The sequence below is a fragment of the Schistocerca americana genome, chromosome 3, assembly GCF_021461395.2.
Source record: "Schistocerca americana isolate TAMUIC-IGC-003095 chromosome 3, iqSchAmer2.1, whole genome shotgun sequence".
In the NCBI taxonomy this organism is placed as follows: domain Eukaryota; kingdom Metazoa; phylum Arthropoda; class Insecta; order Orthoptera; family Acrididae; genus Schistocerca; species Schistocerca americana.
In genome coordinates, this window is record NC_060121.1 from 645,465,892 (window position 1) to 645,487,730 (window position 21,839).

The 21,839-nt window shown below is 37.5% G+C and overlaps 1 protein-coding gene across 1 annotated transcript in view; it reads left to right on the top strand.

The window, feature by feature from the left end:
* Positions 1 to 13,209, top strand: part of LOC124605253 (F-box/LRR-repeat protein 14) — a 36,875-nt gene extending 23,666 nt beyond the window's left edge. Inside the window, exon 5 of the mRNA XM_047136810.1 lies at positions 12,641 to 13,209. Within this exon, the coding sequence (XP_046992766.1) occupies positions 12,641 to 12,898 (258 nt within the window). The 3' untranslated portion in view covers positions 12,899 to 13,209. The remainder of the gene's footprint in view (positions 1 to 12,640) is intronic.
* The last annotated feature ends 8,630 nt before the right edge of the window (positions 13,210 to 21,839 follow it).

Genomic DNA, 21,839 nt, shown 5'->3' on the forward strand with positions numbered 1-21,839 from the left:
GTGTGTCTAGAAATATTTTTTTTTTTACTCTGTCCTCCTCCCTGTGTGTTTTTTGTATACTTTGAACAGAACTGTTAAGTAAATAAACTACAAATGTGACTGTGGCTTCCATTTCTTCATATAAAATCCAAAACGGTTATTGAAATAAAGAGCAGGCAGATGACTGTATAGAATATATGCATATAACTTAATTTGTTGCCTCAAAATGTTTATGATGGGTAGTAGGCATTTATTCAACTGTTATGTTTTCCTGGTAGACCTAAGTAACAGCATTGGTAATTCCTTTATCATATCTCTCTCTCTCTCTCTCTCTCTCTCTCTCTCTCTCTCTCTCTCTCTCTCTCTCTCTCTCTCTGACCTCTTATTGTTTCACTTATTAAACTAAATGCTCCATAAGCACAGAGCAGTGTGTTTGCATGCTCATCCTTTGCCATGTTTTGAATGATTACTTTTATTCCACCTTTTGTTTCTGATGTGATCTGCAAGAGTCGTCCAGAAAATAAATTTTTGATTGCATCCAGAGATGGCATGGGTAGTCAGGCAGGGGACACGGGTCTATAATGTGGTGTAGTTTAATTGTTGGGATGGAAATCATTACATGGCATGTTCAGAATATAAATGAACTAAATTTATATATATTTTTTTCTTTAGAAAATGTATATTTGAAAAAAATTACGAGATGTTGTTGATATGCTTCTTAATTATTTTTGCACATAAGCATTAACCCATTTAGTGTATGTGGTGAGCCACGGCACAAGCTTCTTTATTCCCTCCTCATAGGAGGAGGAGGAGGAGGAGGTGGAGGTGGTTGTTTAGAACCTCCCAACTAAATCAGTCCCAAGGGTGCCTTGGTGGCTGTGGTCATGTGGTGTGTGGGAACCTGTGGTGTCATGAAACAAGTATACTTGTCTTGTCAGCACTCCCCTCCTCCTGTTTTGAACGTGCCTTCATGGTATCAAAATATCGTTGTGCATTGATGATGTCCACCTGAGACAGAAATTCGTCCAAAATGATGCCTTTTTGGTCCCAAAACACTGGGGCCATGATTTTTTTGCCCAAAATAGTGATTTTGAATTTTTTGGTAGGTGGGGAATTGATGTTATGCCATTGTGACAACTGTCTTTTTGTCTCAGGCATGTTATGATCCAATCATGTTTCATCTCCAGTCACAATAGAGTTCAGAAAATTGTTACCGTCCAGTTCAAGTCACTCAAGAAACTCACAGGCTCTATTGACCACAATTTTTCTTGTGGTGCTCTGTCAACTGTTTTGGGACCCATCTTGCACACAGTTTCTGGTATTCCAGCATTTCTGTAACTGACTGTCTTGTATAAGAGAGTTCTGGAGAGTAGTGGAAACATTGCAGAAATTTCATCCACAGTCAAACAGTGGTGTTTATGAACAGTTTCCTCCTTTTTTGCACCAACTCATCAGTCAAAATGGAAGGTTTCCCACACCTCTGTTCATCATGGGCATTTGTTCTGCCTCTACTAAACACTCTACACCACTTAAACACACTCATTCTGTTCATATCATATCACCTCCATTGTAAATGATTTTGATTCTTGAAAAAAATTGGGTGTTGTTCCTTCCATGAGTAGCAAGCAGTTCACGGGGATTTCTTACCGACTTCTTTCATGCAACAGGACATAACAACATGAGTTTACATACTACCTTGTTCCTGCGATGGTTGCTCTGACCAGGGGATCGCCCACTACCTGTCAGTGTTGTCACCCCTCAAAGAACAAAAAATCACAGCCCGTTATGGTCACAGTACATTTACTATCTGAACACGCCTTGTATTTCACAGGGCCAGGAGAAAGTGGCAGCACTAATATTGTCTTCCACCAACAGCAAAGCATAGTGATACTTGCAGTTCACTGAAAGTCAAATCAAGGAATGCAGTGAAGACATAGCCACAACATTTTCAAATCTTTGTTAATGTTTAAGTGTACCTGACAATATTAAATTTTTCTTTAATTGCTGTTTTTAGAAAGGTCCAGGTGATTAATTTTTTTCAGTGATGAACATTCATATGTGTTAGGAACACAAAGGAAATGAACTAGAAAAACATACAACAGCAGTATATACAGTATCTAAGATATAATACATCATCTTAGCATACTTAAATATAATGTCCACCTTAAGACACTGCCGTTGTACTTATTTCAAGGTGGTTAACTTTGTTTTAAAGAGATCTTAAGGTGTTCATTGGTGAAAACATTTAAATATCTAGATCTTTTTATTTTAAAAACTAAATAAGATAATAACAAAACAGATCATAGCGGCTGACCACTTCAGATGTTGCTAGAACTGATGAAACTTGTGCAGCAAGCAACTTCAAAATTACAGTACTCTTTGATTAATTTTTCCAGATCTCTTGATAATTACTGCGCAAAATCATCACTTGCTGGCTTGGTTTTCACGGAGTGTGTGCAAGATAGGTACCAATGTTGTTGAAAGTGAATGAAAACCAAACATTTGAGTGCAGCATTGAGATATCTCTGGTGGTATTAAGTGAAGATTATGAGTTTCTTGCTAGTATCGTCACCGTGGACGAAATATGGTTACCACCTTTCACACCAGAAATAAAACAACTATCTGTACATCAGCAGCACAGTGGTTGATCTGGGAGAAGCTAACCCAAGCAGACTGTATTCATTAAAATATTCATGTGCAGTGCCTTCCTGGGCCAATATGGTGTATTCCTGATTAAATTTTTACTGTGAGGAGAGGCTGTAAATGTTGATCAGCATCATAGGTGCCTGAATAGGGGGGCTGGGGGGCAGGCAAATGTGAGAGCATTTGCGCCCTCCTGGAATCTGGGGTACAGAATTCTCTCTCAGGTTGCTCATGGGAAAGTATGCCTTGTCTTTGGTGTAGCAGTGATTGTGGCCTTCTGCTGCAATCAAGATGGCTGCGAAGATTTACACAACATTGCCAAAATAGTTCCCAAACTTTTCTGTCCTTCCTCATATAGTCTCTATTGGGCTTTAGAAAGACTTCATCCCAACATGCTGAGGCACAAATTCTGGAGTGTCCCGGGATAAAATTAACATGGCTGATTGTAAGTGTCCACTATCCATCCCCAATTCCCACAAAGATGACTCCTTCTGCTGCTGCATAACTTAATCACAACATTAGTTAACCATTTGTCTGTGGTCAAGAAAGACACTTCATGACTTGCTGACACCACATTCACTTGTACAATCACAGAGAAATTGGTGTAGACTGTGGTCGTGTGTTCGTCTTTAAGTCCTCTGTTTACCAGAGTACATGAAATAGAAGCTCCTAAAATAAATTTTTTTTTTTTTTTTTTAATGACATCTTGGGTTGTCGGGTATTCTGCCGGATATCAGCGCCGTACTTGCACGATATTTTGGTCACGTAGCTCGTGGCCTTCATCAGGTACGACGCTGATATCCGGCAGAACACCCGACAACCCAAGATGTCATAAGATCACCGGGAAAGCCTGAAGAGTTACAACATTTTTAATGTTTATTTCCTCTTTCTTCATTTTCAGATGTGTTAATCAGAGGCAGGCTTGCTGGTTATTTTTGCTAATAAACAGGACATTCTCAAGTGTTATGATATAAAAATGACAGTTTTAAAATCTTGCCCTTCTAGTGTCAATTTCTGTGAGCATCCGCAATCGGTATTGTCAGGCATCATAAAATGTTTCCAGAATGAAATTTGCACTCTGCAGCAGAGTGTGCACTGATAGAAAACTTCCTGACAGATCAGAACTGTGTGCCAGACTGAGACTTGAACTCGGGACCTTTGCCTTTCGCGGGCAAGTGCTCTACTATCTGAGCTACCCAAGCATGACTCACAACCCATTTGAGTCTCGATCTGGCACACAGTTTTGATCTGCCAGGAAGTTTCATTGTAAAATGTACAAAGTATGACCTGTACAAAGAGAAGTGGAATGATAAATGGTGGCATTACTGTTTTCCTTGCCTTCATGTAACCCAGATTTCACAGAATCAGTTGATTCACTTTTGCTTGCATATCTTCAACCATCCATCCCGAAGTCCTGATCTTGCAGCATGTGACTTGCATTTGTTCCATCTCGTGTACTTTCTGGCAGGAAAAAGATTTCTACAGCTATTCTGTGGTAGAAATAGCAGTGATGTCAGGGCTCTAGGCTTGGCAGTGAAGTGACAAGGGCATATAGTTTTTGGTACACCACTAGTACAAAAAATATGTTAATAAAGGTGATGACTATGTGGTGAATCCCTGTGAATACTGAGCTGAAAGATCTTTAATCATTGATGTTTTTGTTTTCTTTATGAGACTTTCAAAATTAATCTCTGGATGACCTAATACTTAAAAACGAATGTAAAAAGTTAAGTATCAACATTATTTGAGACAGAAGAGAATCATCATAGTTGGATCTTGATGGACAAATACATAAATTAGAAAATACAGCAGAACACTAAGTTTGGTAACTTTTAAGAATGCTCAAAGCACGAGAAAATGATGCATTGGAAATCAGAAAAACAAGGGATAAGAATGGGAAAAGTTTCTGAAAAGAAAAAAAAAAGTTGCTGCATGCCATGGGCCACCCTCAGATGCAGTTTGAGAAGATTTTTCCACACAAGCAACTTATCATTTGGCCTCCCCTGCCCCTCTCTCAATCCCTCCTCCTCCCCCTTTTCCACTGTACAATTTCACACGTGGTGGTTTTCGCTGCAAAATATATACGGATCTTGCATTTGGGTGCCTCTCTCAGCTTGCGCACAAAGTGCCTGCTACTAACTGTGATATGTCCTGTTTAGAAATCTTACAGTTAAGGAGCCTCTGGTACACCTCTGTTTGATTTTGCCATTTATTGCAATATTTGTGTTATGTTTAAGTGTTATATATTGGTACCTGTTTCTTTCTGCTTATCTGTAACATATTGTTTATTCCTTCTATCATATGTTTTGTGTGGCTTTTAGTATGTTCTCAGTTACACATTAAATTTGTCAGATATTGTGAAATCCATTGAAGAAACAGAAAGACAAAGCTGTCCACATATCTGAAAAATAATTACTGCAACCAGTTAGCTCTTCATTTGTACTACATCTACATAGTTTTACTACATATGGTTGAAACATAATTTTTCAGTAGCCTGTTTGTTATGTAGTTAGCATATGTCCTTAATTTATTCTATGGTAAACCTGTTGGCATATTTGTATCAAAGTGATGTCCACTGATAATAGTACTTAGTTTATCTGTGCTTTCAGTAACTGTTGTTGCCAAACATTTCTTTAAATTAGTTCACATGGGTTTTTTGAAATATTGTCTTTTTGGATGCTAATAATTACACTGCTGTTCGGAAATAGATTCTTCATTGCAGTTTCTCATCACAGTTAAGCTGTCTTATGAGGTAAATAGTTCCTTCATTTCAGTTTATTTTCTTTTAGTCCTGCCAGTCAGGAGATTTGTCTTGAATTAGAGAATTACTTTTATTGACTAGATTTCTTGAGTGTTTTTCTCCAACATTTGAGACACAACAAATAATACGATTGGTGTATTCCTGCACTGCTATGCTGTTGCTTCCACACCAGTTGAGTGAAGTAGAAATCTGCCTTTGTCTTAAAAATTTTGTTGGCAGCAAACATTTAAATAGAATGTTGATGATGATACATAAGTAGGCCATGGTGTAAAGAGACAGTGTGTGCAAAGTTATTTCTGTGCTTTCACTTGATGTGGAAACAACTGCTACAACTTAGTTGCCTGCACTTGACTGAGACAATATAATCACCTGACTGAGATGACACAATCAGCTTGTTTTTAAATGAATAATGCTTTCAACAGACAAATTGTCTGTGTTTTTTCATTTAGTGGGTTTTAACTTCAGCCATTGCAATGAACAGCATACATAAAACTGGCAGCAGTTTCATTTTTTTGTTTGTGAAATGATAAAACGTGTCTTATGTATTGTAATACTAATAATCATATTCATCCAGTTCAAGTCATCTCCTCCAACTCTCTTGTGGTGGAACTACATGGGCAGCTGTACTAGGGAGGTGTGTGTGTTTTTCATATATTTGGGTTAATTTTTCTCAAGCTGAGGCAATATGAGGTTGTTGGTCCTCTGTCTATGCATGCTCAAATAAAGATTACTGAAAGTGGCAGTAATATATTGAGTGTTAGTCAGAGCATAGATGGGCATTTTGTTGCAAGATAATGAGGTCAGGTAAAAAAGAACACTCTCATTCTTAATGTGACATAAATTTCAAGGGAGTGAATTGACATTGAGTGAAACGTTAACCAATGTGAAACATTGCACAAGTTATACTTTTCCAACATCTGAGCAGAATTTTATTCCCCAGGCTGTTTTCAAAACTAACATTGACCCGAGAATCAACACTATAGTTGTGAAGTTGCTCTTAACAATTAACAACAAGACTAGTCCTGATCAAATTTCATGAAGAAGAGTACTAGAGTCATAATGCCTTTGTTCCAGTAAAATGGCTAGACGGCTTGTTTGAGAAAGTTCCTTCTAGTGTGTGTGTGTGTGTGTGTGTGTGTGTGTGTGTGTGTGTGTGTGTGTGTGTGAGAGAGAGAGAGAGAGAGAGAGAGAGAGAGAGAGTGTGTGTGTGTGTTACAGATTGAGAAATATGTTGCAGTGTCACATTAATGGTTAATAAAGATTTAAGTTTCATCTGTTGTCATTATACAAAATTGCATGAAAAAGGTTAATACTGCAATACTAATAACAGAAGACTATATATTGATTTTTAATTCACGTTTCTCACTTGTCTGCTTTGAAACACCACAAGTTTACCTTCATTCCTATTAAGTATGTGAATCAGTAAAAATACAGCTATAAACTCTGATTTCTAAAACACTAAAGATTCCTACATAGTGGTGTATGACTTTGCATGAATGAGGTAGAACATTTCAGTCTGCATTAATATTTTAACACAAAGGCTGTGCTGTATTTTTGTGCATGAAAAAGAAATAATTACTTGAGGCTGGGATATAGATGTTCCATGAAGACCAGCCCATACAATTTGCAACTACTTTTGGATCAGCACTGAGGACAACAGCAAAAATTGTGCTGGTGCAATCTACTGATGCACCCATTAACACATGTACATTAAAGCAATGTGCAAATGCCCTTTCTATAAAGTGTTTGTGAAAAATGGGTAATCACTCATATCTTGCTTGCTTGATTCTGGATTCGTGAAAAGGGAAAGCAGGTTTATATATGATGAAGGTTAAGTGTTGCAACAGAAGACATATAGAAGATGGCAACTGTGACTAGTAAATACTATTTAAAAAGATAAAAAGAATTGTAAGAGCATTGCAGATAAGGTACAGTTGTAATAGGGTTTAAAAGAAGAAAACACAATTACCAACTTTTTTGTATTTAATAACACTACTGTAAACTGAATCAGCTGAACCACATACCCCAGCATAGCTTGGACTATCCTGTATTGTACCCTAAAATGAGCGATGTTATCCTCAAAAATCTTGTCATCCATCCCAATTGGTATTCTACTGACTATTTCAAATACATAACCCAACCCATTCTCAAATCACACCAAATTATGCCCAGTGGGTGTAAATCTTGTGAAAGACATACGTGCTCAACACTCTAATGCATCTAGTACTTGTTCTACTTCAGTCTGATCAGTCACATACACTGAAGTCATATACCTACTTGATTAGAATAGATCCACAGTGTTCTGTGTGGATATGAACAGGCAAACCGCCACTTCATATGAATGAATGGGGGAAAATTTTATGGTAAATGATGTAATTAGGTCGCATAAGCTCACAAGAATGATATAGATGTTGTTTGATAAAAAGGAACTTCGTGTAATCTCGGAAGAGTCATAACAAATGCCAGGTATCATTTCAGTGATTAATAACTTGAGCATTGTGTTGTATCAGAAAGTAATATTTTGAGTTGGGACCTTTCAAGTGTGTAGTTAAAGTAGCAAAAAGGTAAGGCAGTTACTGCTCGTGAAAGTAATAGTCTAATTGGGGTTTTATGAGATATTTGGTACCTCTCTCTTGTCTCTCCATATGGAAATGCCATTTTCTGGAACCAAATCAGTTTTAGAACCTTGGCATGAAAACTTTTTCCATGTGACAAAATTTGATTGGACACCACATTCATAAACATTTCAGCTATCAGAGTTACTTGTTTGTACAGTATGTTGTACTTAATGTGGAACATGGAGATCTTCAAAGAACAGGGCCAAGAAATTGCTTCTTTTATACCTTTTTGCAATTTGTGAACATTAGATAAAGAGTTTTGGATATGTGTTACAGAGACAACTTGCAGCACACACATAGTGAATGTTACATGTGAGGCTTATAAACTACCTGACTGATTCATGTTTGCCCATGTGCTGCATTCTGTCACTCAGTTAATATAGGCAATACACATTACTGTCACACTGTAGGGACAACATTTCTCAAGTGACTGGCAAGGGGGTGCAGTGTTCAAGGCATTGGACTCGCACTCAGGAGTAATGGGATTCAAATACCTACACAGCCGTCCTGATTTAGGTTTTTCATAGTTTAATTTACTTGAGATGAAAAAAGGTATGGTCCATTAAAGGGATGAAGCTGTTTTCCTTCCTTGCCGTTATCATAACTGTGCTTGTGCCCTGTCAGTAATGATCTTTACATCCTAATAGTCCTTTCTTTTTTTCTCTTAAGGGCTTCAGCATTCATAAGAAATTTATGGAATAGAACAATGTCAGCAGTAAATCTGCTGTTCACAAAAGGAATATGCTGCTGTTGTCGTTAATTGTGTGTGTGTGTGTGTGTGTGTGTGTGTGTGTGTGTGTGTGTGTGTGTAGGAGGGGGAGGTCACTGGCACCTTTGATGATGACTACTCCTCCCTCTCCCCCTCCTTCCCTACCATCCTCCCTCTTAAAATAATCATCTTTAGTAGCGAAGACACTAGAAGAGTCGTACCTCAAAAACAAATCAACCATAACAATGCTTACAAGTAAAGTCCCCAGTGGCGGGATCAAGTTTTTAAATCATATATACGGTGATGTAGTTTAAGGTCCCAGGTATCGCTACTTGCAGCCATTCACTCTGGTGGACCCTCATTTGTGAGTAATCAATGAACAAATATTTAGCATTTTGCAAGGGGGACTGTAGTTTTATTAGACCAATATGTGACAGACTGGTTGTGTAGCATAATGGTGAAGGCATAGGCATCACAAACAAAAGGTTCTGGATTCAAATCTCATCCAGAGGTTCAAAGACTTTAATTTTTTATTGAAACGAGTTTTTTTCATTATTTATATTGAATTAATTGAGTGAAATGTAATTTTTTGTTTCTGTTCCTATGTCATTATTTTAATCACCATATTATTTTTTTCAGTTTCTCTCATTTTTCTTCCTGTCATTCTTTTCCATTTGGAATCTTTGTACATAGCAACTTAATACTTTTAATTTATCTATTGTAGTATTTAAACATTTGAAACTGCCGATGAACTGGCTGAAAAATAAACAGATTGGAAGGTGTCAGTCAGATTAACAGGTGCAGTAGAGATGGGAGGATAAGAGAACAGCATTGCCACAAAATAATAAAGACTGATGACTTCCAGAACAAAAATAAATACACGAAAACAGAGCAACAAATTGAAGGGCACTGTATTAAGTGATTGGCATTCAGACTTGTCCAGATGTGAGAAAGTAAATAAATTTCTTTTCCATCTATGGTACAAAAAACAGAAGATAATTGACTGAGGCCCTTTCATAGCATATTTAACTTAGATACATTTTCACTAACTCTGGCATTTACTGCGAGATAAAACTGGCTTCTAGACTTTTACACCCATTACAGTATGCAGCTACATGCAGCCAAGATGCCCTTGCTTATTTTCTAATGTTTTATGCCCACCTGTGATTTGTTCCTTGTCTCAGCCGTTTCTTATCTCTTCAAACCCAGCAAAAAGCTTTTTCAGTAATCAACCATGCAATTGATTGGCCCATCTCCATTTAATTTTCATTATGGTCATCATTAACTCTTCTGCCACAGACTGTACCCTTACTGGTTTGTTAGATTTCTTGTCTCTAGTAATTCCCATTATGCATCTCTTCATTGTTTGCCGAGCTTCGCTCTGGAAGTCAAAACCACCGATTATAAATTTCTCTTTCACGCACATCAGAAGCATCGTTTATACCAAAACGTCTCCATGTAAATTTTGCTCATTTGTTTATACCTTTGATGTCTGTTCAGTTATCTTCAGCTGCCATAAATCATCAACAGGTTGTTAAATTGTACACATTTTTTTTCTTTTTGGTGGGTTGATTTTTATATTATGTCAGTCTTGTTGATTTTCAAGCTTACTTTCAAACTTGCTCTATTAATTAAGTTCCTCCATCCCTTGCTGAAGTTCATTTGCACCAGAGATAAGCAGTACAGTGTCATCAGCAAAATAAATTGGTTCAGATATGTCGCACAAACACACATTCCTTCATTGTTTTTCCAGTTAAAGGGTCAGAAAGTTTTCTGAATGAGAATAGCTTTGATGATAAGGAACCTCCACCTCCTTTCCTGACTCCTATTTCAATTCCAGACTTCTTACTATCCCGAAGAAATCTAAGGGAAGCTTTTGCATTTACATGTATACTCTTTAGTATACTCATATATAAAAACAAAGATGAGGTGACTTACCGAACGAAAGCGCTGGCAGGTCGATAGACACACAAACATACACACAAAATTCAAGCTTTCGCAACAAACTGTTGCCTCATCAGGAAAGAGGGAAGGAGAGGGGAAGACGAAAGGAAGTGGGTTTTAAGGGAGAGGGTAAGGAGTCATTCCAATCCCGGGAGCGGAAAGACTTACCTTAGGGGGAAAAAAGGACAGGTATACACTCGCACACACGCACATATCCATCCACACATACAGACACAAGCAGACATATGTCTGCTTGTGTCTGTATGTGTGGATGGATATGTCTGCTTGTGTCTGTATGTGTGGATGGATATGTGCGTGTGTGTGAGTGTATACCTGTCCTTTTTCCCCCCTAAGGTAAGTCTTTCCGCTCCCGGGATTGGAATGACTCCTTACCCTCTCCCTTAAAACCCACTTCCTTTCGTCTTCCCCTCTCCTTCCCTCTTTCCTGATGAGGCAACAGTTTGTTGCGAAAGCTTGAATTTTGTGTGTGTGTTTGTGTTTGTTTGTGTGTCTATCGACCTGCCAGCGCTTTCGTTCGGTAAGTCACCTCATCTTTGTTTTTATATATAATTTTTCCCACGTGGAATGTTTCCTTCTATTATATTGATATCTTTAGTATACTCAAATAGATAGATTTAGTGCCATGTTTCTGTTTGGCTGCTCATTCATAATGAGTCAAAAAATGTTCTCAAAATCTATGGTTATACACTCTGCTAAATATACTTAATACGTCTGGTGAATGACACTTTTCTAATTTCTTAATATGATGTAAAAAAGACATAAAATTTTGCCATCAGTATTTCCTCCTTGAATCCATATTTCATAACAGAAGTTATTGTCCCTATCTTTCCCTATACGAGAATAAAATTTAATTGACCTATGGCTTGTGCAGCAGCTACAGTCGCCTGTTGCCCAATATTTGTAATTCTTGTTTACACATTTAATGTTTCATATTTTTGTAGTCTGTTTACTTTTAATAAGTCAGTAAGCTTTCTATACTCAAAAGTGAATTCATAAGCATTCTGTAAACATTTTGTGCCATTTCCCAAGATATTCTCTTCTTATGTTTTACATTAACTTTTCAAGTAATTACAATACTGATGAATATTGTGTCTCCAGCATGTACATGTGTTCTGTGTATTTACAATATGTGTCATTCTTGTGTTATAAAATCACAAATATACAGAATAGCTTGTCAGTAACTTACCTGTAGAGGTGAAATTCCAAGTACTGCTGATAGACATACTCATACAAAAGAAGAAAAAAAATTATGCTAGCATCTAGAACTGTTAGTTTCTTTCTCAAGGAGAAAAAGAGGACAAGATTGTGAAAGGCTGGAAAGGAGGTGCAGGTCATTCAGACCACAGGCTGAGGGATGCCTATTGTGAGGTTGAGGGGAGCTTGACAGGGTCTGCAGATACAAAAACATTTGTTGCTTGAACAAGGCTTTTAAGCAACACATTGGCTGGCACAAGGCCTCTGTCATTTGACTCTGTGAATATTCACCTGTAGTTTGTTTTTTCTGTTTTTGTTTTTGTGTGTCTATTGGGAGTATTGGGATTTTGCTACTATCGGTAAGACTTGGGTAGCCAAATCTTAAAATGATTTCGACATGAGCTGCACATTCAACTGTGTAGTTATTATAGGAAGTTTTATATACTCAGCAGGTTGTAATCTCTGTACTCTGTAACTCTGATAACATCATTTCAGCTCAGTGGCTGAACTGTATCAAGTGTTGTCAGCGTTTACTTTTATTGACATTACTTTAAGAAGGCCATTTTATGATTGACAAACAAAGCACTTATAAAATGAGTTATGGAATGATTGTCTTTACTGAAACCATATTACGCCATTTTTTCATATATTGTTTTGTACAAACTTGAGATACTTCTTTTGTTATAATTATTGTTTTCAGACTAGTATTATCATTCAAATATCATTAATGCATGCACACATTAATGTATTTCATCATCTTTCATACTTTAGGGCTGCACCCAACTAACAGACATCACTCTAGAAGGCATTGGGAAGCACTGTGACATCCTGAAATACCTAGATGTCAGTCTTTGTAGTACTATGACCACTGAAGCAGCAGAGGCTACAGAGCTGGCATTACCATCCTTGTACACTGTTCATAAGTTGGGATTAATATCAAAGAATAATTCACAGCCTAACACTGAGAAATTTAGTTGCCCTTCACCGCCTCCACCCCCAAGAAGATTTAAGTGTTCGTTAATGTGCTGAATAATGGATGGTACCTTCATCATGCAACGTAATCTGAGAAGAGTTTTCAGTGGCAGTAGTGCAAATTAATTAATAATGTTCTTGTTACTGTTGAAGTTGATTGTTAATTTTTTTTCTCTCGCCGTACCAAGATGACACATCATATTGTGTGTTTTAAATGCTGTTATATTTTAAAAATTGTTTGAGTGTAGTAGTCGTAAATGTTACAGAGTTAAATGATATTCAGTTTTCTTCACTCAGATTCTTGTTCATCTGTTGATTAAAATGCTGGGTATTGTCTGAATGCCAATCAATAAAATCGTGCAGAACAAGTGTTGTTTTAATCTTTTTTTAATTGTTGTTTTCATGGTCATTAAAATGAAAATACATAATTTAATGTCTCCAGTATTACTTGATCCAACATAAGTGTAAAGTGAAGTTATGTGGTAAGTACCAGTTATTGCTGCATGGATTATGCAACAAACAAAATAGGAATAAGCTCCTCTATGGTAATTTTTTAATTGTTGTTTGCGTGTGAGACCCATTTATAACATACATTTTTCTTTCAGATCTAAATAACTTGTTGTAATGTGAAGTAGAATAACGTTTACCTTGAGAAAAAATTAGATAATTTTTGTCCACCGAGTAACTGTGGTTCTGGAATATGTATAAATATAAACAAAGTAGAATATTGATGACAAAAATGATATTTCTTCTATAGAAAAATTGTTATCCATACAGTTCAGGGAGAGTAATTGTCGCAATTACCTTTAATGCCTTGTTGATTGACATGATGCACATGGTACCTGAATTTCAGTACTCTGTGCACTGCAACTGTAGAAAAAAGCATTTTTTCCCCCCATCCTTACATGTGGAATACCTGAAGTTGTGTACTGTAATCTGTACAGTTACCTTGCTTCAGCATATAACATGCAGATTAAAGGAAATTAATTTCTACATATTACAACAACATTATACTGTATATATTTTTGGTATAACAATTGGCCTAGTCACTTTTTAATACTGTTAACTTAATGTACAAACATATAAAAAAATATATATTTATTGGAAAACTTCCTTGTATTTTTTTATGTATCATAAACCATAAATGTTAGAAATTTGATTGATAGTGAAGAAAATAACTGTTTCTGATCTCACGAAGGAACATTGTCAGAGTTTCGAAAACAGTGGTATTAAAGTGTTGATTAAGTGTAGCGCACTCTTTGCAACAGTGTATGGAATTAATCCAAGATAAACAGTGCAAAAATTTTCTCAGAAGTGGTATAGTAGTTTGGTACACTGAGTTATGTATAAGAATGGGCAGTATGATGGTTTCTCACTGTCTGCAATAAATTCATGTATGTGCAGATCTGTGTCTTCATATTACAGCAATTAATTTTGAACGACACACGTAGCAAAAATCCTGTCACTTTACCGTGAGATCTCCAAATAACTGCATTTTATAAATACTAAAACCACATTTTAAATGTCTCATCTGTTTCTTGTTGTTTTAAAGTCCATTACCTTTTAAACCAGTATTAAGTGTTGACTTATTGCTACAACTTGTCTGTCCATCTCACTTTTTCAAGCATTTTTCAATATACATTCATATTCAGACATGGAATATAATGAAACCCTTTTAACAAACATTTTCCTCACAGTTTTGTTTTCTTTGTGCTTTACTAGAGCGCAGCTGGAACTGTACAATACAGTGGAAGCCCAATATACTGCGGATTTGGATACAACTCAATATAAAGTATGTCCCCCAAAATAAAATATCATTTATGAATGATTTTTACATTCTGTGTACTTTATAAACTGTAAAAAAATGTTATTACAGTCTACATGAGGTCTTTCTGCAGTGTAATTTACTGCTGCATTCTACATGCTCCCTAAACAGCAACCAAAACCGATGAACATGATTAAACTCAAGCTTTGGTTTGCCTTATTGACATCAGGATTGTTGCTGGACAGAAGCTTTGAATACATATCTCACAGTTAACATTGTGACACAGTTGATAGTGATTATGTGACAGTGCTGGGTGATAATTGAACACAATCATCATGTGAATCATAAATTATTCGTTGTCTAGATTTCTGTGTCCTTGTTGCGATGTACTAGAAATAGAAAGAGTACTCTGTGACTGATAAATTAAAAATTATTGATTATGTGAAGAAAGATGGAACTAAAGCAGGTTCATCCCATGAGTGTCGTGTATTGCTTTAAGAAGCATTCCATTGAAGAAAGTGCGACATAGATTTCAACAGCTGTGACATCCATTCTGCATGTGATGTTGTATAGTGCACCTTGATATTGAAGACTTGAACTGTTGAGTACTTGTTGACAATGAAGAATTGATTTCAGAGATCATAAATGACAAGGACATTGTTAATGTTGTCCTAAATGAGAGTAGTGTAGCTGTCGAGGATGAGGACGATGAAGTTGAAGAAGAAAGTATAGATGATAATCCCAGTAAATGTGTAATATTGAATGATATAAGTACAACGATAATGTAGATGGAGCAACAAAGTGAACCAAGCCAAAGTGAGTTGTTGCATTTGGTGAGCATAAAGCAATACACACCAAAGAAAATGCATGAAATGACCTGCCAAAGAAAGCTGGCGGATTTCTTTAAAGCAGTAGAAGAATGACTTGCTGCATCTTGTGTGTAAAGTTGTAAATTATCATACTGTATGTGATAGTGTGCTTTATCTACTGTATTGAAACTCATGTTACTGTTTGGTTAACATTCGAGTGAAGTTTGTCTAATTGATGTACCCTGTTTGGTAAATTTCTGAGATGTTTTTACCTCTAATGTCCTTTAAATTTAAATATAGCATAGTACAGTATGCATAATATTACATTATGTGTGCTTCCTAACTTTCCATGCATAGTTTGTCATGGTACATATCACTCGCAATGTACCAGGAGTAAAACATCTCCCCTGACAACTGCATTATATCAGGCTTTCACTGTACTAATAAAGGTATGTTAAATAAATTGCGATCCTATGTCCCATTCATTCCATTAGGAAGCATAGTACTTGCGTATTGTAGCAGACTAGTAATTTTCCATACCAATTTGGCAGCATATGATCTGACATATATGAAGTTAATATTGTGTAACTGAATTTCATACTCAACTTTTTGAAATTCATATTACTTATTTGGATACATACTACAGTTTTTTACATTCTGATGATTTTTGCCGTATAGTACCAACAAGTTTTATTTATTAGTTCTCCTGAGATGTCTTTTAGGAAATACTTTTCTATCTGAATGAGAATTACTAGATGTTCCAAAAAGATTGTCAGTGTTTTAAGGCTTTGCATTAGATATTAACATTGACATGCAATGATAAACAATTCAGAAAATGTTAAATATAGCTCAGTTTGGTCTAAAAATGTTCAACATTAGCATCACCTGTCACACATATACATTTCGATTCTGAGCAATTATCTCATGTCTGTTCACGGATGCTACATTGCGGAAATGATTGACAGTAACCATTAGTGTAAGCCTAAAGTACTGTAATTGCAGTGTTTTGGTCATTATGCAAGATACATGTTCAGGTACTACAACATGAACCATGGACCTTCCTGTTGGTGGGTGGCTTGTGTGCTTCAGCAATACAGGTAGTTATACCGTAGGTGCAACTACATCAGAGGGGTCTCTGTTGAGAGGCTATGCATATGTGTGGTTCCAGGGTCAGCAGTCTTGATGAGTGACTGGTCAGGTCATGTAACATCAACCAAAACAACCTTACTGTGCTGGTACTGCGAACAGCTGAAAGCAAGGGGAAACTACGGTTGCAATTTTCCTCGAGGGCATGCAGTTAAACTGTATGGTTAAATGATGATGGCATCCTCTTGGGCGAAATTTTGCAGAGGTAAAATAGCCCGCATTCGGATCTCCAGAAGGGTGCTACTCAGGAGGATGCTGTCATCACGAGAAACAAAATTTGTGTTCTATGAGTTGGAGTGTGGAATCCCTTAATCAGGTAGATAGGTTAGAAAATTTAACCCTTTTAGTGCCAAATACGATCTGATCGTGATCCAGATTTTCGGCGAAAAATGCCAGTAACGATCTGATCGTGATGCCTTTCTCATTCATTTTTTCCACGCTTGAAGGCAAAGTTGTTAGTATTTCCTAGCAAATGAGAAAGGCATCACGATCAGATCGTTACTGGCATTTTTCGCCGAAAATCTGGATCACGATCAGATCGTATTTGGCACTAAAAGGGTTAAAAAGGAAAATGGTTAAGTAGAAGTTAGCTATAGTGGGAATTCGTGAATTTCAGTGGCAGGAGGACCAAGACATCTAGTCAGGTAAATGATGTTGTTGTTATTGTGGTGCTGGTCTTCAGTCCAGAGATTGGTTTGATGCAGCTCTCCATGCTACTCTATCCTGTGCAAGCTTCGTCTCTGAGTAACTACTGCAAACTGCATCCTTTTGAATCTGCTTAGTGTATTCATCTCTTGGTCTCACTCTATGGTTTTTACCCTCCACGCTTCCCTGCAATACTAAATTGGTGATCCGTTGGTGCCTCAGAACGTGCGCTTCTTTTAGTCAGGTTGCGCCACAAATTCCTCAGCTCTATTCAGTACTATCTCATTAGTTACATGATCTACCCATCTAATATTCAACATTCTTCTGTAGCACCACATTTCAAAAGCTTCTATTCTCTTCTTGTCTAAACTATTTATTGTCCGTGTTTCACTTCCATACACAGCTACACTCCATACAAATACTATCAGAAATGCTTTCTTTGCCATAGCCAGTCTACATTTTATATCCTCTCTACTTGACCATCATCAGTTATTTTGCTGCCCAAGTAACAAAACTCACCTACTACTTTCAGTGTCTCATTTCCTAATCTAATTCCTTCAGCATCACTGATTTAATTCTACTACATTCCATTATCCTCATTTTGCTTTTGTTGATACTCATCTTATATCCTCCTTTCAAGACACTGTCCATTCCGTTCAACTGCTCTTCCAAGTCCTTTGCTGTCCCTGACAGAATTACAATGTCATTGGCGAACCTCCAAGTTTTTATTTCTTCTCCATGGATTTTAATTCTTTCTTCAAAATTTCCTTTACTGCTTGCTCAATACACAGATTGAATAACATCAGGGATAGTTACAACCCTGTCGCACTCCCTTCTCAGGCACTGCTTCCCTTTCGTGCCCCATAATGCTTATAACTACCATCTGGCTTCTGTAAAAATTGTAAATAGCCTTTTGCTCCCTGTATTTGACCCCTGTCACCTTCAGAGTTTGAAAGAGAGTATTCCAGTCAACATTGTCAAAAGCTTTTTCTAAGTCTACAAATGCTATAAACGTATGTTTGCCTTTCCTTAATCTACCTTCGAAGATAAGTCGTAGGGTCAGTATTGCCTAACATTGCCGACATTTCTTCGGAATCCAAACTGATCTTTCCCGAGGTCAGCTTCTGCCAGTTTTCCATTTGCCTATAAAGAATTCGTGTTAGTATTTTGCAGCCATGACTTAATGACTTATTAAACTAATAGTTTGGTAATTTTCACACCTGTCAGCACTTGCTTTCTTTGGGATTCGAATTATTATATTCTTCTTGAAGTCTGAGGGTATTTTGCCCGTCTCATACATCTTGCTCACCAGATAGAAGAGTTTTGTCATGGCTGGCCCTTCCAAGGCTATGAGTACTTCCAATGTAATTGTCTACTAGTGGGGCCTTGTTTTGACTCAGGTCTTTCAGTGCTCTGCCAAATTCTTCACGCAGTATCAAATCTCCCGTTTCATATTCGTCCACATCCTCTTCCGTTTCCATAATGTTGACCTGAAGTACATCGCCCTTATATAGACCCTCTATATACTCCTTCCACCTTTCTGCTTTCCCTTCTGAGCTCTTGGTATTCATACATGTGGTTCTCTTTTCTCCAAAAGTCTCTTCAGTTTTCTTGTAGGCAGTATCTATCTAACTCTTAGTGATTTGTGCCTCTACATCCATACATTTGTCCTCTAGCCATCCCTGCTTAGTCCTTTTGCACTTCCTGTCAATCTCATTTTTGAGATGTTTGTGTTCCTTTTCGTCTGCTTCATTTACAGTAATTTTATATTTTCTCCTTTCGTCGATTAAGTTCAATACCTCTTCTGTTACCCAAGAATTTCTACTAGCCCTCGTCTTTTTACCTACTTGATCCTGCCTTCCCTATTTCATCTTTCGAAGCTACCCATTCTTCTTCTAATGTATTCCATTCCCTTGTAATTGTCGATCATTCTTTAATGCTGTCTCTGAACTTCTCTACAACTTCTGGTTCTTTCAGTTTATCCAGGTTCCATCTCCTTGAATTCCTACCTTTTTGCCATTTTAATCTACAGTTCATAACAAATTGTGGTCAGAGTCCACATCTGCCCCAGGAAATGTCTTACAGTTTAAAACCTGGTTCCTAAATCTCTTATACCATTATATAATCTATCTGAAATATTCCAGTGTCTTCAGACCTCATCCACATATACAACAACCTTCTTTAATAACGGCAACGGCCTTGCCGCAGTGGATACACCAGTTCCCGTGAGATCACCGAAGTTAAGCGCTGTCGGGCGTGGCCGGCACTTGGATGGGTGACCATCCAGCCGCCATGGGCTGTTGCCATTTTTCGGGGTGCACTCAGCCTCGTGATGCCAATTGAGAAGCTACTCGACCGAGTAGTAGCGGCTCCGGTCAAAGAAAACCATCATAACGACCGGGAGAGCGGTGTGCTGACCACTCGCCCCCTCCTATCCGCATCCTCAACTGAGGCTGACACGGCGGTCGGATGGTCCCGATGGGCCACTTGTGGCCTGAAGACAGAGTGCTTTTCTTTAATAACAGCTGTCAGGTAAATAAAGGGTTGTAAATGAAAAGCTCAAATTTTCAAATGTGTGTGAATTCCTAAGGGACCAACTACTGAGCCCATTGGTTCCTAGACTTACACACTACTTAAACTAACTTATGCTAAGAACAACATGCACACCCATGCCCGAGGGAGAACTCGAACCTCCGGCAAGATGGGCCACGCAGTCCGTGACATGGCGCCTCTAACTGCGTGGCAAATAAAAATCAAATAGTGTTACTGCAGGAGTGAACAGCATAATGGACACATTGTAGTAGCCAAGGTAGACACAAAGCCCACATCTACGCAGTAGTGAAAGGTTACGTGCCAACTAGCTTCACAGATGATGAAGAATTGAAGAAATGTATGGTGAGATAAAAGAAATTATTTGGATTGTTAAGGGAGATAAAACTTTATGGGGGGGACTGGAATTTGATAGCAGGAAGAGGAGAAGGAAAATTTGTTGGCGAAAATGGACTGGGGGAAAGAAATGAAAGAGGGGTAGAACTTTTAGACAGAGCATAATTTAATCAGTGTTAGCACTTTGTTTAAGAATCATGAACAAAGGCTGCATATGAAGAAGAGACCTGGAGACTCCGGGAGGTTTCAGATTGATTATATAATGATATGACAGACATTTAGGAACCATACTTTAAATTGTAAGGCGTTTTTAGGGATAGATGTGGACTCTGGCCACAATTTATTGGTCATGAAATGTAGATTAAAAACCGAAGAAATTGCAAAAATTAAGAAGCTGGGACCAGAATAAGTTGAAAGAATCGCAATTTGTTGAGAGTTTGAGGAAGCATTAGGCAATAATTAACAGGAAAGGAATACAGTAGAAGGCGAAGGGGTAATAGCGAAAGCAATCAAGGATCAAATAGGTAAAGAGACAAGGCTTAGTAGAAATCCTTCGCTAACGTAGGAGATATTGTATTTAGTTGATGAAAGGGGAAATTATAAAAAAAGTGGCTAAGTGGGAATGGCTAGGGGACAAATGTAAGGATTTACAAGCACATTTCTCTAGGGGAAAGATAGATGCCTACAGGAAAATTAAAGAGGCAGCTGAACAAGTATCAGAACTCAGATGGAAAACCAGTCCTACACAAAGAGAAAACTGAAAGCTCAAAGGTGAAAGCAATACATAGAGGATCTATAAAGGGGAGAGAAAATTGAAGGAAATATTATAGAAATGGAAGGGATTATAGGTAAAGATGAGATGGAGATATAGTACTGCAAAAAAAAAAAAAAAAAAAAAAAAAAGTGGGGGGGGGGGGGGGGCGCAGAGTACTGAAAGACCTCAGTCGAAATGAGGCCCCAGGAGTAGACACTATTTCGTCAGAACTACTGATTGTCTTGGGAGAGCAAACCATGAGAAAACTCTTCCATCTGGTGTGCAGGATGTGTGAGACAGGTGAAATACCCTGAGACTTCAAGAGGAATACAATAACTGCAATCCCAAAGAAAGGTGTTGTCAGGTGTGGATATTACTGAATTATCAGTTTAATAAGGTGTTGCAAAATGCTGACACACATCCTTTACAGAAGAACGAAAAATCTGGTAGAAGCTGACCTTGCGGAAGATCAGTTTGGATTCTGGAGAAATGTAGAAATGTGTGAGGCAGTACTGAGCCTACAACTTAACTTAGAAGATAGGTTAAGGAAAGGCAAACTTATGTTCATAGCATTTATAGACTTTGAGAAAGCTTTTGACGGTGTTGGCTGTTTGAAATTCTGAAGGTGGCAGGGGCAAAATAGAGAAAGCGAAACACTATTTACAACTTGCACAGAAACCAGATGGCAGTTATAAGAATCAAGGGGCACAAAAGGATGCAGTGTTTGAGGAGGGAATGAGACCGGGTTGAAGGTTATCCCTTATATTAATCAATCTGTACACTGAGCAAGCAGTGAAAGAAACGAAAGAAAAATTTGGAGTAGGAATTAAAATTCAGGGAGAAGAAATAAAAACATTGAGGTTTGCCAATTACATTGAAATTCCGTCAGAGATAGCAAAGGACTTAGAAGAGAGCAGTTGAACAGAATGGACAAGGGGGGATATAAGATGAACATCTACAAAAGGAAAACAAGGATTAGGGAATGTAGTCTAA